The sequence below is a fragment of the Bos grunniens genome, chromosome 22 (assembly GCF_055505025.1).
Source record: "Bos grunniens cultivar Pamir isolate PY7600 chromosome 22, Bosgru_T2T1.0, whole genome shotgun sequence".
Taxonomy (NCBI): domain Eukaryota; kingdom Metazoa; phylum Chordata; class Mammalia; order Artiodactyla; family Bovidae; genus Bos; species Bos grunniens.
This window is the reverse complement of record NC_141186.1, coordinates 21794006-21812090: the sequence shown is the minus strand read 5'-3', so window position 1 is coordinate 21812090 and position 18085 is coordinate 21794006. Positions and strand designations below refer to the sequence as shown.

Genomic DNA, 18085 nt, shown 5'->3' with positions numbered 1-18085 from the left:
AAAATCTTTTAGACATTTGGTTGCTTCTCACCTGTAAAGCTACCATATTATTTGCTTTCTGTTTAGACTGAGTCAAAAAGAAGGCATACAGAAATTCAAGCTAGTCTCTATATAGTTTATGAAGAAGAACATTGCTTCAAATGTTCATCCTTAGCAAAATGTGGATTTTGAGGGTTTTTCAATGTATCTACTACAAATGGGACATGTTGCACTAATCAAAATAGATTCTTCAGTATTAAAATGTTGAGTTGTTACCTTAGATCTCAATGAGATGGATATTTTTATCTAGTCAGTTTTGTTTCAGATGTCCAGAGAGAATGTGCTAAGGGTAGACTTTGTTTTGATATGGGTAATAGTAACAATAATGATGCCTTAAATAAGATATATAGAGTGTATGTGAATCTCTGTAGACAGACAGACAGGTAAGTAGGTTGAATTGAGCTAATAAGGCCAGGAATTATGTGAGAATGTCTACCAAGGGACCAGGGAAACTTACCTGGTCAGCAGTGTTGAACTTGGTTTCTTATAGGCCAGATTTAGTCCCAGGGTGGGGTCTGTTTCACTATCTCAGAAATAGGCCAAGAGCAACAGGAGAGTTAGATTTTCATATACTTGAATACTTTGGGGGAAAAAAAATTCGAGTATATGAACTACTTGGTTTTCTTTCGTTACTGTTCCCACACAATTATAACTGGATGAGGACTGTGTCCAAAGGGCCAGATACTTAAGCAGCTGCCCCTGGTACTTTAACATTGATGACTCACTTAGATGACAGCCATTCTGTCTACAAGGCCATGGTTGATCAAAACAGAATTCAGGCAGTCAGATTTGTGTGCCGACCATGTGCTCAACTGCAGAGAATCATTCCTGAGATCTCATTTTGAGAAAATGTACCCAAAGTACTTTTTAAGTATTCAAGTATATGAAAATGTAATTTTTCTAAGGATCTTGGCCTATTTCTGAGACAGAGAAATGCTCTTCTAGAGCAGCAGTGTGGTCCTAGATCCACAGCATTAACGCTACCTTGGAACCTGTTAGCAATACAGATTCACCAACCTTACCCTGAGCCTCCTCAATGGAAACTCTGTGGGCCCTTTGATCTGTGTTGTAACAAGCCTTCCGGGTGCTTCTGGCACATGCCAAAGTTTAAGAACTATTATTCTAGGGAAATAGGAAACAAAATTAAGTATGTGCTGAAAATGAAAGTGTTAGTCGCCCCGTCATGTCTGACTCTCTGCCACCCCCCGCCCCCCCCCCCCCCCCCGCCGGACTGTAGCCCGTCAGGCTCCTCTGCCCATGGAATTCTCCAGGCAAGAGTACTGGAGTGGGTTGCCATTTCTTTCCCCAGGGGCTCTTTCTGACCCAGGGATGGAACCCCAGTCTCCTGCATTGCAGACCGTCTGAATTCTTTACCGTCTGAACCACCAAGGAAGAAGCCCCAGGGAAGTCTGTGCTAGGTTCTTGAAATTACCAGGCACAACCTCTGCTTGAACAAAGGTTTTGGCCACTCACTTCAGTAGGGAGCTTCAAAAGGTCAGGGACTGAGGGATGGTGATGCGATCATTATTTTTAGGAAGACAAACCTGGAGAATTAGAGTCGGACCACCACTGAGTTATCAGGTGCTACCTATAGAAGAGGGCGGGAAGATGTGCCATTGGTTGGCTCATTTGCTATAACGAATGCAGTTTTAGAAGCATTGAAAAGTCACAGGAAGCTGACTGGACACACAGGCATGAGGCTACACAACATACAGAGAAGATCATCTCAAATGTAAGAAATTTATAGAAAAATTTCAGGGGCCAACTTCAACCGTGGAAAAATCTCAGCATCTTTAAATGGAAGCTTTGAGTACCCATCAATACACGTGGAGCCCACCAAGATTCCTAAATCATTAAGAATGCAGAGATTATTCAATTTAGTGAGTTCTGTTGGAGTCCTTCTCAAGGCTGCCTGCCAAGGCACTAGTTTGGGGGTGAAAGTCTGGGCTGAGTATGTGAAGTATCAGGCAGTGAGCTGCCTGACTGCATCACCATCTACTTGTCAGTTTATTCCATGAGTCACAGGAGGCTCTCCTGCAGCTGAGTCTGAAGTATAGTAGAGGGTTGTGACACCTCCTTTAAAGACTTGTCACTCATCTAAGGAAACTTTTGAGGCTAGCAGAATACCCCTCATGCAACTCTTCATAGGAGGCTTTGTAAAAAGTTACTTTTGGAAATACTCCTTGTAAACCTCTCTTAAAATACAACTGAAGGCATTTCATAGGCGTCGCAACATAGCAGTTTTCCTTTCATACCAAAATACTGTTTCAAATAAGGCAAAATAACTACTTTAAAAGTGAACTGAGGTAACTTATTCTCATTTTACTTTCTCTCGGGGGTATTTTGTACCAAAAATTAGTCCAGGTGAAAACTGAGATTTAAGCATCTGTACCATGTGACAGACACTATTAGAAAATTTACATACATCCTCTCTGTGAGGTCGGAATTATTACCCTCATTATATGAATGAAGAAACAGACTTTGGAAAGGTACAACATAAAACCTTATGGAAATAGGTCTGGTCTGATTCCAGTGCCCACATTCTTTATATTAATACTACTAAACCCTAATTCCTCTCTGACTTTAGGAAGCCAAAAATCTAGAAGCAGGATCTAAGACCACTTAGAGATAACAGTTTTATCCAGTATTTCATATAGCTTTTTTACCTTAATTGACCTAAATGCCCAGCATCAAATCCAGAGCTGGGATAACTGGGTTAAGAAAAATGTAAATACAGGGAGTTAATTATGCCCTGAAATAGGCAGAACTGAGCTAAATGCCTGTCAAGATGAGAACTGGTTTAGTTCAGCAGCCAAATAAAAGGTCCCAACTTCTTGTTGGCAGTTTTGAAAACACGTTTTCTTTTGAGCAGACTTAAGGAATGGTCTTTCCTGCCCTTAGTGTGTAGGGGGTGAGGACTGGTCTCCACTGAGTGCCAGCCCATGATTTATGTCATTCAGTCACCCTGGACCTGCAGTGTTAAGGACATTCTCATCTCCCTAGAAACGCTGTGTGATTTTTTTCTCTCAAAACTATCCAAGAACAATCGGAGAATAACCGAGACACCCTGAAGCCAATGGACTCAATCTCTCTCAAACTTAGAGTTCTAAACACATTAGACAGTTTCTTGAGTGTTTAGTGTGACACAACTCTCTTACAAAGCTATTATTTGGATGTAGATTTGGGAAACAAGAATCTTGTGCTTTAACTGCTTTTTGTTCCTTTATGAAACAAGTCGCAAGCAGAATTTCTGAATGTCACATTGCATGACTAGGGCACAGAATTCCCCATTCTGCACAGGTAGATGTCCTTTTTGAAGTTGTGTGTTTGATATACTGATGGGATGCTATTTGTAGAAAGTGGGTTTCAGTATAAACCATAACCACAGAGGTGAGTCTATGGTTGAGTATACGATTTGACGTACAGGAAGTGTCTGGGTCTAATGATGAAACTTTTTAACTTTCCAGATGACAGAACAAAGGAAGCAGAAACAAAGAATTGGTCTTCTAGGACATCCTCCTCACATGAATGTCAACCCACAGCAACCAGCATAAGCAAATGAACTAAAGGCATCGTATTTACCTTTTTAAATTATTTTTAGTGTGGGTCTGGCTACTTAGTTCTGATTCACCCACAGAGGTTACATTTATGCTTAGTATATTTGTAAATACTCAGTTTTATACTGTATGTATATGATTGCTACTCTCCAGGTTTGGATATATGTATTGTAATTAGAATTGTTGGCAGGGTGAAATTTCATTTGTGCCAAAAAAGTATTTAAAATGCCTTTTTGGGAAGGACTAAAGAAAGCACCTGACTTGCACTTGAACCACATTATAGATTTAAAAGTATATGACATGTATTTTGTATTTAAATCTAGAATAACCAGTATTTATGTTTTTTATAAAACTGTGCAATACCAATTATGCAATCACCATAAATTTGTAACTCCTGTGTATCCTAAGGGGAGTGCACATCTTTGAAGCTGGTGTGTTAATAGTATGTAACAAATGGTTAAATGATGCTGCTGCCAAAATCATATTACTAGTGAGTTGCAGGCCCCCGGGCGTTTCGTACCATATACTTATCCTGTGGTGACAGTACTTCTCGTTGCTAGCGGCCCCAGTGCCTCTCCTAGTGACAGTGCCCCGAGCCTCGGAACTGTCAGGTCAGCACTCATTTTAAGAGAAGCAACTTTAGTTTCAAAGATACTTTTAGGCTTCTGAATTGATCATTTAAACTATGTCTTTTAAGTAAGAGCGCTAAATTAGAGGCTCAGACTTTAGTTTGCCAAGTTAACGAATTTTTTAAAGGGAAATTTCTAAGCCCACGTTTGGGGTAAATGCAGACTGCTAGCCCATCAGTGTCATCTCCAAGGTGAATTGTGGTGTCACTTTATAAGGAAATGAATAATTGATGGTGTCTAGATGATCTAGTCCAAACAGAGTTGATTTTTTTCATCGGAACCAACATGCTACAGTAGCTAAGACGTGTTAAACTATAGCCTTCCAGATAGAGATGAAATATGATCTATCCCATTAGAACTCATAGTTTGAACACTGACATGTTATTCTTGTGAACGAGCCACATTTGAGTTTTTTTTCTTTGTCACATGATTTCTTTGCTTGATGGATGAAAAGTATGAGAGGAAACTTTTATATCTGTTGCCTAGTTTTGTACATGGATCTCATTTTACGAGAGACTCTACCAAAAACAGTTTAAAAATGTATTGAAAGCAGAGTTCTGAAATGAGTAAAGTTTGTAAATGCATATATAAAAATATTTAATAAATGATGCAGAATAAAATACTGTGACTGAGTGATGGCTTTCGTTTAGAAGTTTCTTTCTGTCGTCACAGCTATTCCAATTATATATTTTCTTTAGGACCAACTTAAAAGTATAAATGGTTTACTTACCAGGTTGATTCTGAAAGTGCTTACCTGAGGAATGAGAACTCTGAGAGCTCCTGAACAAATACAGGGGAGGGTTTAGTCCAGTGGCTATTGGTTCTTCTCGATGGGTGACTGCCAAGCAGACTGTCACGGGTAACGGGGGCACACGTGGTCAAGTCTAGAATGCCGGTTCAGGCTCCCGCTCCTGCACTTTCCCTGGGGGACCTGGAACTTGTCATCTGCAGTGCAAAGAAGCACCGAGCAGCAAGGTCAGCTTTCCTTCAATGGTCGGAGGCCTTCATGAGAGCTGGAAATGTTTGACAAATCTAACTCGTCTATCCAAAGGCAGAGAAAGCTGTCCCCTCCTTAGAGCACTGCCTGCCCTGGTTGCTCTTGTAATGTTGATTTTCTCTGTGCTTTGCCAAATAAGAATAATTACCATCCAATGTCAGAAACTAGGTTGGGATTAAACTCCACTTAAATGACTAGCTTCAAAACCAATGCTTCTGCATTATAAATTCGGTAACTTTAAAAACAAGTCAATCATTTTCCAGTCAATACAGCGTATCTCCATAAAATTTTTCCATAATAAAACCAATACAAGATAGATACGTACTTGTATCTATGAACAAACCACCAGCACTCCATGCCAAACCCCGCCACGTGAGCCCCAGCCCACGGAGACTCGCTCCCCTGGCTCTCCCTTTGATCTCCCGAGCTGCCAGCCCGGCGAGGCAGTGTGTGTGGTTTGTCTCCCAGGGCCTGTCCCACCTCACTCACTGCCAAGTGCTGCTTTGACATGTTCAGGTGGCAGCTTTTACAGGTTTGTCATGTTTCATTTGATTCCTGTCACTTAAGATACAGATCTTCATTCGGTTCGCCAGCTTCAGCAGAAAATAAATGGAATTCTTCTCTACCCCACTGCAGTAGATTCTATCAGTGGAGTTTGGGTGTGAGCACAAAGCTGGTACAGCTGAAACAAAATTTGAAATTATAGCTCCCGTGGCCTTTGATGTATAATTGTGATTTCACCTTTTTCCAGACATCGCTTTTTCAACACTTCTATTTCAAGGTTCAAGTTGCCTTTAAAGTTACTCAGTAGCATGGAAACTTACATTGCCATATGTAAAATAGCCAATGGGAATTTGCTGTATGACGCGGGCAAATCATGGGCTCTGGGACATGTAGAGGAGTGGGATGGAGAGGGAGATGGGAGGGAGTTTCAAATGGGAGAGGATATATGTATACCTATGGCTGATTCATGTTGAGGTTTGACAGAAAACAAAATTCTGTAAAGCAGTTATCCTTCAATTAAAAAATAAAAAGTTACTCAGGTGAAGAATCAGTGCTATTGGACTATCATGTTATAGCACAGCGCTCACAAGCAGGACAGTCTTTGGCTCTCATGATTTAATTTTAAAAGTTTGCTATAGCAACAACTAAGATTTCAAGATTTTGCCAATTTCCTTAACTAAAACATTTGTTATGTCAAAGGGTCTGGGAAGCTCCATTTCACCTTTCTAACGCTTATATTACCTTTCCCATTTCTACTTATGTCCCTAAAATTCTGTAGTGATAAACCTTGTTTCCTCCTACAAATAAAGTCTTAAAGCTTTACTTGATATTCCCCACAGGGCAACTGTTCTTAGAACTCTGCGCCTCTACTCACACGCACAAAATACAACTCTTCATTTTGTTTTTAAAAAATATGATTCAGCTTACCTGGTTTTCTTCAGTTGGTTTCATTTGGTTCCACTTTCTGAAAATGAATTGCTTGATTCTGCGCTTGTAAAAACTGCTTTCACCGTGTTTAAACATTTCCTAATGTAAATTATAAAGCAAGCAAACTTCACTTGTGGGAGCTAACCAGCAACACTGTCTTTGCAGTAGCAACCTAAGCACAGGGTTATTTTTGTGCTAATGGGAAATGACCAAGTTCTTCACGGTAAACTAAGGAATTATCACATGAAAATCTCAGTTACTGATTTCTCTATCTTCCTCCCATGGTTGGTTTGGGGAATGTGCTAATGAGAGACAGCCTGAAAGTTTCTGCTCATTGTTTTAAGGCTAATCACGGGAGCTTTCTGGGCAACACAGATGGAAATTTAGTCTTCTAAGACTATTAATTACTAAAGGAGAATAAGTATGTACTTACACAAGTAGAGTTGGGTTTTGCTAAAATGTTTTTACAGATTTTAAAAAACAAAATGTGCTTGATAGCAGGCTTAATTTATATGACAATAAAAGTCATGTTTACACAAGACAGGATGTCATAACAAAGGACTCCTACTGAAGGCTCTTGAGACAATGTGTTCCTATCTGCCACAGAGCAGGAGTGAAACTTTTCATTTTTAATTGGAGAATAATTGCTGTACAATGTTGTATTGATTTCTGCTGGATGACAATGTAGATCAGCTATAAGTGCACATAAATACCCTTCCTCTTGAGCCTCCCTCCCACCCCTGTCCCACTTCCCCGTCATCACAGAGCACAGGGCCGAGCTCCCCACCAGCTACCTATCTTACACATGGTAGTGAATGTAAGTCAGCGCTGCTCTCGATTTGTCCCACCCTCATTCCCTTCTTGTGTCCACAAGTCTGTTCTCTGTGTCTGTGTGTCTCTTCCTGCCGGGCAAGTAAGTTCATCAGCTTGAATATACGGTATGTGTTTTCCTCTTTCTGACTTACACTCACTCTAACAGGCTCTAGATTTTTCCACCTCACTACAACTGACTCAAATGCATTCCTTTTTTATGGTGGAGTAATACTGGAAGTGTAAATTGATACAGCCAGTATGGAAAACAGTACGGAGATTCCTTAAAAATCTAGGAATAAAGCTACCGTATGACCCAACGGTCCCACTACTGGGCATATACCCAAAGAAAACCATAATTCAAAAAGACAGATGCACCCCAATGTTCATAGCAGTGCTGTTTTCAATATCCAGGACATGAAAGTGATCTAGATGTCCGTTGACAGATGAATGGATAAAGAAGCTGCGGTACATATATACAACAGAATATTAACCATGAAAAGAAATTTTTCATTGTAAAGGTTAGAAATTGAGCCTTAGAGTGGTAAAGGAACTTGCCCAAGGACATAAGTCCAAAATAAACGAAGGCCCCCCGACTTGGCCAAACAGGAGAGAGCTCTTATACCTACCATTTTCCCTCCGTAAAAGGGCTATCATATCTTACTAGCAGCAGTTTCCCATAATGGTCCTTCCTTTACAGGAAGTCCTTATGCAGAACTGTAGTTTGTCCAATACAAATGGATTTCCTTTTCAAACCTCTTTCATAAGAGGGTCTACACGCTAGAAAGTGCTAAAGGTGATTACTTTGTCAAGAGTGAAAACTTTGTGGCAAAGATAAGAAGCTTCTAAAATCTCTATCTTTTACAACTACCTATCTCATGTCAATACCTCTATGTAACTGCATTTTTCAACAGGAGAATCTGTTTTCTCAGATAAGGTGGCTTTCTCCCCATGAAATATTCCACACAGGCTAGCATCCTTTGTACCACAGAAGTCAGTGTTGATTGGCCAACTCTGCTCTCCTTTCGTTATACTGATCACTTGTTCACAATCAACTAGAATGTTGGAAAACCCCCATAAAGATTTCGATTTTACAGAAAGTACCCAAAATTCCACCAGTTTTGCATCACAAAGTAGTGGTTAAGGTAGAGTTTTGAGTAAAATGCCATGCGTGTGGTTTTTGTGGGTGGTTACAGCTCAGAGCGACTCTTGGGCCTCGTCAGTAATCTCCAGGCGACAACGAGGATGGCTATTACAAACTAAGACCATTCCGATCTTCGTAGCAAACGTCTCTCCGTCTTTGATATCCTATGCCGCCTTAGGCAACTCACAACCTCAAGGCTGATCTCAAAACCTACCAGTGCAAGAGAATAAAAAGACCGCTGGCAGGTTTCACACTGGGTTAGCTTTGACAGTGCTCATGGGCTGTGAACTCTCCAGCCGCTGGTAGTCTAAACTCATCTGCCAAAACAAATCTCTAGCCCACTGGGGTACTACATTAAAAAAGAAAGAAAGAAAAAAGAATTAACCTAAGGAGAAACTTACAATATTTTAAGGTCATGACAAACTAGTGTGAAAGAGAATCCTAACACCTAGAAGTGAAACTGCATCATCCACCCAGCCTGGAAAGAAAAAAGAAAGCTAAAAACCACGATCGATTAAGAATGCCGAGTCTCAGAAAACCCCTAAGGTGAATTCTGAACAACAACAAAAAAAGAGTCCCACAACACGAGAAGTGCATACTGCATGCAAGAACTGCTAATGGAAAGAGTTTGCCAGCATTTCTGTAATGACCTCACAAAAGACGACTTCTCCTATGTAAATGAAACTGTAGACAATCCAGGAATTTCACCTGTCCATTTCAGAACTGAATTAAGCTAGTGATTTAATCTTATTGACATACCTGTTACCTATACCATCTCATGAAGACTTGTCAGAAAGCTCTGTAGAACAAGAAAAACAATTAAGATGTGATATGAGACTAGGAAGCAAAACCACACAAGGCCGGAGTGCTAAATGTTAGTTTACTTCAGAGCCCCCCTGGCAGCAGGATGAGAGGAAAATGACCTTGAGGCTGATGAGAGGCTTCATACCAGCTCTACCACTTCAAAGCTATGACTTAAAGCAAGTTTTTTAATCATTGTAATTTTCACACACACATATACACACACACCCTGGCCCCCTCCACCATTTAAAGAGTGGAGACACTACCATTTCTTTGGACAGCAATACGCTTTAAGAAAGACAATATAGGGGACTGCTCTGGTGCTCCAGTGGTTAAGACTTCGTGCCGCCACTGCAGAGGCATGGACTCTGGTCCCATCACTTCATGGGAAATAGATGGGGAAACAGTGGCAGACTTTATTTTTGGGGGCTCCAAAATGACTGCAGCCATGAAATTAAAAGACGCTTACTCCTTGGAAGGAAAGTTATGACCAACCTAGACAGCATATTCAAAAGCAGAGACATTACTTTGTCAACAAAGGTTCGTCTAGTCAAGGCTATGGTTTTTCCACTAGTCATGTATGGATGTGAGAGTTGGACCATAAAGAAGGCTGAAGGCCAAAGAACTGATGCTCTTGAACTGTGGTGTTGGAGAAGACTCTTGAGAATCTCTTGGATGGCAAGGAGATAAAATCAGTCAATCCTAAAAGAAATCAATACTGAATATTCATTAGAAGGACTGATGCTGAAATTGAAGCTCCAATACTTTGGCCACCTGATGCAAAAAGCCAACTCATTAGAAAATACCTTGATGCTGGGAAAAATTGAAGGCAGGAGGAGAAGGGGATGACATAGGACAAGATGGTTGGATGGCATCACTGACTGAATGGACATGAGTTTGAGCAAGCTCTAGGAGACAGGGAAAGACAGGGAAGCCTGGCGTGCTGCAATCCATGGGGTTGCAAAGAGTCGGACACACCTGACCGACTGAACAACAATAGTTTAGCAGTGACCCAAAAGGAGTTGCACAGACAATAAAAGATCAGGCAGTCACCACTCTTTTTGCTGCAGACCACTGAATCTTATAACTAACCGATACTCAATGCCTCTAGCTTCAAGACTCCTGCTCCACAACTCAAAACCATCCCCTACTGCTCCCTTTCTATGTGTGTTAGCCGCTCAGTTGTGTCTGACTCTTTGCGACCCCATGGACTGTAGCCCGCCAGGCTCCTCTGTCCATGGAGTTCTTCACGCAAGAATACTGGAGTGGGTTGCCATTCCCTTCTCCAGGGGATCTTCCTGACCCAGGAATTGAACCTGGGTCCTTCTGCATTGTAGGCAGATTCTTTACTGTCTGATCCATAATTAGGCTACCGTGATCTTCCCCCTTCTTTCAATTCTTGTAAGAGATAAACCTGTAACTGTGTTCTCTCCAGGCATGTGTCCTCTGGACCCACCTGCACCTCCATACCCCTCTCTCCACCTGACTCCCTCACCCAACCAGGCTAAAAGACAATCCCTCAACCATCTGGGGACGATTATGACACCTCTCAGATCATACCAAAAGAGACAAAACACATCAAGGAGTTATGGCCAGGACTTCCCTGGTGGTTCAGTGACTAAGACTCCAGGCTCCTAATACAGGAGACGTGGGTTTGATCCCTGGTCAGAGAATTAGATCCACATGCCACAACTAAAGATCCTGCATGCCACAGCTAAAAATCAGCACAGCCAAATAAATACTTAAAAAAAAAATTATGGCCATAACACAGAAGTATGGTTTCTTTATATATGAATATACACACAACGTGGATGAATCTCAAAAGGATTATGTTAAACAAACTAAATCAGACTCAAAAGGACACATGGTGTGTCATTCCATGGATATGACATTCTTGAAAAAACCTACAGGAACGGAAATCAGGTCAGTGGTTGCCAGAGACAGGCGGTACGGAGAGGAAATTTATTACAGAGGGACACAAGTGAAACATTCTGGGTGATGGAAATAACCTCAGTGTATCGGCGGCTACTTGATTATACAAACCTTTCAAAATTCATAGTACCGTAACCTAAGAAGGGTATATTTTGCTATATACAAATTATACTTCAGTAAACTTGACATGAAAAAAACTAGTGGGAAGGGGTAAAGGTCCAGGCCTGAAGTAACCTGCTCCCCAGGAACTCTGATGCAGGCTGTCCACGGCCCATGTTCTGAGAACTGCTGACGTCTGGGTTGTGTCACAATGCCTTCGTCCTTAGCTCATATGTACTCTGCTTACTTTTTGAGCTGAGTATCATTTCACAGTGATTAGGAGGATCTGGGTCAGAAATGTGCCCACTGGGGAGTCTAGGAGGGCTGGCAGTGAGACTCAAAAAAAAAAAAAAAAAAGGATTTTTTCTACTTTTAAAGAAATGTCTGTGTTTTAGAACTTACAAACATAACAGTCCTATAAATACACTGCATTTGTTTTCTCTTGCTACTACTAACAAATTTTCCAAAACTTTAAAGTTATCTTAAGCTTCTGGTTATCAGTCTGACATGAGTTGACAGGGTTAAAACCTTCTGGAGGCCCTAGGGGAGATTCATTTCCTTCCCTTTTTCAGCTCCTAAAGCTGCCTGTGCTCCCTGGCTCGTTGCCTACTCCCACCTGCAAAGCTAGAAATGGCTGATCAAATCCCTCACAGGCTGTACCACACTGACTGTGATGCCATGCCTTCCTCTTTTACTTACTAGGACTTTTGTGATGACACTGGTCCCATGCGACTAATCCAGGAAGTCTCCCTATCTCAACATCCTCAACATAACCACATCTGCCAAATCCCTTTTGCCATGGAAGGTAATATAGTCACAAGACCTAGGCATTCGGACATGAACATCCTTGAGGGGCCCATGATTCCACCTACCACATTTGCCTAAGCAGAAACCAGGCAGTTGCTCCTGTTTAAGACAAGACAAAAAAAAACAAATCACCAATCTGTTTTCATGCCTGATGGATTTGAATACAACTGGGAAAGTCATATTTTCTTCTGATCCAACAGGCTGAACAAGTCAGTTAATCAGCATGACCATATAGAATGATGAAGCCACCACATATAATCGCCCAAGAGAGTCTGTGGCTTCCTTTTACTTTCACTACTGCTATTCCTGGAGAACCAGAATATTAAAAATGTGTTTACTTTTGAACACACACACACCCCCCTTATTAGAGTTTTTATTGACTAGGGTTTTACCTGTAAGAATTAACATTTCAAAACAAGTTAAAATTCATTAAGGTACAAAGAAAACAAGATTGGGCCAAAAACTTCCCACCCAGATAACCCTTGTTGATTAAACAAGCAAACAACAAAAGATGTATAAGATTAGAACATTTAAATAATATGCCATTCATATCTTAAGTGAACCGTTTTTTCAAACTTATTGCTCACTTTTAAATTTCTTTGATATTTCTTAATTTTGAAAAAAAATTTTTAATATTCTGATTGTCAGTTCAGTTCAGTCACTCAGTCGTGTCCCACTCTTTGCAACCCCATGGACTGCAGCACACAAGGCCTCCCTGTCCATCACCAACTCCCAGACTTTACTCAAACTCATGTCCATTGAGTCAGTGATGCCATCCAACCATCCCAGCCTCTGTCGACGCCTTGTCCTCCCACCTTCAATCTTCCCCAGCATCAGGGTCTTTTCAAAAGAGTCAGTTCTGTGCATCAGGTGGTCAAGGTATTGGAGTTTCAGCTTCAGCATCAGTCCTTTCAATGAATATTCAGGACTGATGTTCTTTAAGATGGACTGGTTGGATCTCCTTGCAGTCCAAGGGACTCTCAAGAATCTTCTCCAACACCACAGTTTAAAAGCATCAATTATTTGGGCCTCAGCTTTCTTTATAGTCCAAATCTCACATCCATACGTGAAAAACCATAGTTTTGACTAGACGGACCTTTGTTGGCAAAGTAATGTCTCTGCTTTTTAATACACTGTCTAGGTTGGTCATGGCTTTTCTTCCAAGGAGCAAGTGTCTTTTAATTTCATGGCTGCAGTCATCATCTGCAGTGATTTTGGAGCCCAAAAAAATAAAGTCTGTCACTGTTCCCACTGTTTCCCCATCTGGCCATGAAGTGATGGGACCGGATGCCATGATCTTAGTTTTGTGAATGTTGAGTATTAAGCCAACTTTTTCACTCTCCTCTACACTTTCATCAAGAGGCTCATTAGTTCTTCGCTTTCTGCCATAAGGGTGGTGTCATCTGCATATCTGAGGTTATTGATATTTCTCCCAGCAATCTTGATTCCAGCTTGTACTTCATCCAGCCCAGCATTTCGCATGATGTACTCTGCATGTAAGTTAAATAAGCAGGGTGACAATATACAGCCTTGACATACTCCTTTCCCTATTTGGAACCAGTCTGTTGTTCCATGTCCAATTCTAACTGTTGCCTCCTGACCTGCATACAGATCGCTCAAGAGGCAGGTCAGGTGATCTGGTATTCCCATCTCTTGAAGAATTTTCCAGTTTGCTGTGGTCCACACAATCAAAGGCTTTGGCATAGTCAATAAAGCAGAAGTGGGTATTTTTCTGGAACTCTCTTGCTTTTCTGATGACCCAACAGATGTTGGCAATTTGATCTCTGGTTCCTCTGCCTTTTCTAAATCCAGCTTGAACATCTGGAAGTTCACGGTTCATGTACTGTTGAAGCTTAGCTTGGAGAATTTTGAGCATTACTTTACTAGCGTGTGAGATGAGGGCAATTGTGTGGTAGTTTGAGCATTCTTTGGCATTGCCTTTCTTTGGGATTGGAATGAAAACTGACCTTTTCCAGTCCTGTGGCCACTGCTGAGTTTTCCAAATTTGCTGGCATATTGAGTGCAGCACTTTCTTTCACAGCATCATCATTTAGGATTTGAAATAGCTCCACTGGAATTCCATCACCTCCACTAGCTTTGTTCATAGTGATGCTTCCTAAGGCCCACTTGCCTTCACATCCCAGGATGTCTGGCTCTAGGTGGGTGATCACACCATCATGATTATCTGGGTCATGAAGATCTTTTTTGTACAGTTCTTCTGTGTATTCCTGCCACCTCTTCTTAATATCTTCTGCTTGTTAGGTCCATACCATTTCTGTCCTTTATTGTGCCTATCTTTGCATGAAATGTTCCCTAGGTATCTCCAATTTTCTTGAAGAGATCTCTAGACTTTCCCATTCTATTGTTTTCCTCTATTTTTTTTTTTTTGCACTGATCACTGAAGAAGGCTTTCTTATCTCTCTTTGGTATTCTTTGGAACTCTGCATTCAAATGAGTGTATCTTTCCTTTTCTGCTTTGGTTTTCACTTCTCTTCTTTTCACAGCTATTTGTAAGGTCTCCTCAGACAGCCATTTTGCTTTCTTGCATTTCTTTTTCTTGGTGATGGTCTTGATCCCTGTCTCCTGTACAATGTCACGAATCTCCATCCATTGTTCTTCAGGCAATCTGTCTATCAGTTCTAATCCCTTGAACCTATTTGTCACTTCCACTGTATAATCATAAGGGATTTGATTTAGGTCATACCTGAATGGTCTAGTGGTTTTACCTACTTTCTTCAATTTAAGTCTGAATTTGGCAATAAGGAGTTCATGATCTGAGCCACAGTCATCTCCCAGGCTTGTTTTTGCTGACCGTATAGAGCTCCTTCATCTTTGGCTGCAAAGCATATAATCAAGCTGATTTTGGTATTGACCATCTGGTGATGTCCATGTACAGAGTCTTCTTGTGTGTTACTGGAAGAGGGTGTTTGCTATGACCAGAGCGTTCTCTTAGAAAAACTCTATTAGCCTTGCCCTGCTTCGTTCTGTACTCCAAGGCCAAATTTGCCTATTACTCCAGGTGTTTCTTGATTTCCTACATGTGTATTCCAGTCCCATATAATGAAAATAACATCTTTTTTGGGTGTTAGTTCTAGAAAGTCTGTAGGTCTTCATAGAACTGTTCAAGTTCAGCTTCTTCAGCATTACTGGTCAGGGTATATAGACTTGGATTACCGTGATATTGAATGGTTTGCCTTGGAAACAGAGATCCTTCTGTCACTTTTGAGATTGCATCCAAGTACTTCATTTCAGACTCTTTTGTTGACCATGATGGCTACTCCATTTCTTCTAAGGGATTCCTGCCCACAGTAGTAGATATAACGGTCATCTGAGTTAAATTCACCCATTCCAGTCCATTTTAGTTTGCTGATTCCTAAAATGTCGATATTCATTCTTGTCATCTCCTGTTTGGCCACTTCCAATTTGGCTTGATTCATGGACCTAACATTCCAGGTTCCTATGCAGTATTGCTTTTTACAGCATCACACTTTGCTACTATCACCAGTCACATCCACAGCTGGGTGTTGTTTTTGCTTTGGCTCCATCTCTTCATTCTTTCTGGAGTTATTTCTTCACTGATCTCCAGTAGCATATTGGGCACCTACCAACCTGGGGAGTTCATCTTTCAGTGTCTTACTTTTTCCTGTTTCATACTGTTCATGGGGTTCTCAAGGCAAGAATACTGAAGTGGTTTGCCATTCCCTTCTCCAGTGGACCACGTTTTATCACAACTCTTCACCATGACCCATCCGTCTTGGTGACCCTACATGGCATCACTCGTAGTTTCATTGAGTTAGACAAGGCTGTGGTCCATATGATCAGATTGGTTAGTTTTCTGTGATTGTGGTTTTCAGTCTGTCTGCCCTCTGATGGAGAAGGATTAGCGGCTTACGGAAGCTTCCTGATGGGAGAGACTGACTAGGGGGAAACTGGGTCCTGTTCTGATGGGCAGGGCCATGCTCAGTAAATCTTTAATCCAATTTTCTGCTGATGGGTGGAGCTGTGTTCCCTCCCTGTTATTTACCTAGGGCCAAACTATGGTGGGGACTTCCCTGTTGGCTCAGACTATAAAGCGGCTGCCTACAATGTAGGAGACCAGAGTTCAATCCTTGGGTTGGGAAGATCACCTGGAGAAGGAAATGGCAATCCACTCCGGTATCCTTGCTTGGAAAATCCCATGAACGGAGGAGCCTGGTAGGCTACAGTCCATGGGGTAGTAAAGAGTCGGACACAACTGAGCAACTTCACTCACAAACTATGGTGGGGGCTCTGAAAGAGATGGGAATACCAGACCACCTGACCTGTCTCCTGAAAAACCTATATGCAGGTCAGGAAGCAACAGAACTGGAAGAAAAACAGACTGGTTCCAAATAGGAAAAGGAGTACGTCAAGGCTGTATATTGTCACCCTGCTTATTTAACTTCTATGCAGAGTACATCATGAGAAACGCTGGGCTGGAAGAAGCACAAGCTGGAATCAAGATTGCCAGGAGAAATATCAATAACCTCAGATATGCAGATGACACCACCCTTATGGCAGAAAGTGAAGAGGAACTCAAAAGCCTCTTGATGAAAGTGAAAGAGGAGAGTGAAAAAGTTGGCTTAAAGCTCAACATTCAGAAAACGAAGATCATAGCATCTGGTCCCATCACTTCATGGGAAATAGATGGGGAAACAGTGTCAGACTTTATTTTTTGGGGTTCCAAAATCACTGTAGATGGTGATTGCAGCCATAAAATTAAAAGACGCTTACTCCTTGGAAGGAAAGTTATGATCAACCTAGATAGCATATTAAAAAGCAGAGACATTACTTTGCCAACAAAGGTCCGTCTAGTCAAGGCTATGGTTTTTCCATCGGTCATGTATGGATATGTGAGTTGGACTGTGAGGAAAGCTGAGCTCAAAAGAATTGATGCTTTTGAACTGTGGTGTTGGAGAAGATTCTTGAGAGTACCTTGGACTGCAAGGAGATCTAACCAGTCCATCCTAAAGGAGACCAGTCCTGGGTGTTCATTGGAAGGACTGATGCTGAGGCTGTAACTCCAATACTTTGGCCACCTCATGCGAAGAGTTGACTCATTGGAAAAGACTCTGATGCTGGGAGGGATTGGGGGCAGGAGGAGAAGGTGATGACAGAGGATGAGATGACTGGATGGCATCACCGACTCGATGGACATGAGTTTGGGTGAACTCTGGGAGTTGGTGATGGACAGGGAGGCCTGGCGTGCTGCGATTCATGGGGTTGCAAAGAGTCCGACACGACTGAGCGACTGAACTAAACTGAAACTATGGTGGAGGTAATGAAGATAATGCAACCTCCTTCAAAAGGTCTCATGTATGTACTGTTACACTCACTGCCCCCAACCCTGCAGCAGGCCACCACCAAGCCATACCTCTGCTGGAAACTTCTGGACACTCCCAGGCAAGAGTGGGTCAGTCTCTTGCGGGGTCACTGCTCCTTTCCCCTGGGTCTTAGTGTGTACAAGGTTCTGTTTGTACCCTTCAAGGGTCTATTTCCCAGTCCTGCGTATTTTTGAAAGGACAGTCTCCAACAAAAGAGGCTGGGAAAAGTGGATATCCACAGGCAAAAGAATGAAACTAGACTATACACAAACATCAACTTAAAATGTATTAAAAATTTATATATAAGACCTGAAACTGTAAAACTCCAAAAAGAAAACATAGAGGAAAAGCTTCATGACATTGGTCTTGGCACTGATTTGAATGCCAAAAAGAACAGGCAAGAAAAGCAAAATGGACGAGTCGGGGCTACATCAAACTAAAAAGTTTCTGCACAGCAAAGTAAACAATCAAGAGTCAAAAGGCAACCTATGAAAAGG

The 18085-nt window shown here is 41.6% G+C and overlaps 1 protein-coding gene and 1 long non-coding RNA gene across 9 annotated transcripts in view; one reads left to right on the top strand and one right to left on the bottom strand.

The window, feature by feature from the left end:
• ITPR1 (inositol 1,4,5-trisphosphate receptor type 1) overlaps positions 1-4845 on the top strand; it is a 355416-nt gene extending 350571 nt beyond the window's left edge. For all 6 annotated transcript variants that reach the window (XM_086366623.1, XM_086366621.1, XM_086366622.1 and 3 more), the window contains one exon: positions 3507-4845. In XM_086366623.1, coding sequence (XP_086222749.1) covers positions 3507-3593 — 87 coding nt within the window. In that variant the 3' untranslated portion in view covers positions 3594-4845. The remainder of the gene's footprint in view (positions 1-3506) is intronic.
• The window catches only part of LOC147348202 (uncharacterized), a 178914-nt gene that overhangs the window by 12549 nt on the left and 148280 nt on the right, over positions 1-18085 (bottom strand). The window contains exons 5-9 of one of the 3 annotated variants that reach the window (XR_015151226.1): positions 6654-6752; positions 5703-5904; positions 4980-5170; positions 1584-1627; positions 1062-1161 (exon numbers count right to left, since the gene is read on the bottom strand). This is a non-coding gene — a long non-coding RNA (uncharacterized LOC147348202). The remainder of the gene's footprint in view (positions 1-1061; positions 1162-1583; positions 1628-4979; positions 5171-5702; positions 5905-6653; positions 6753-18085) is intronic. The other 2 variants (XR_015151227.1, XR_015151224.1) reach the window with 2 other exon arrangements.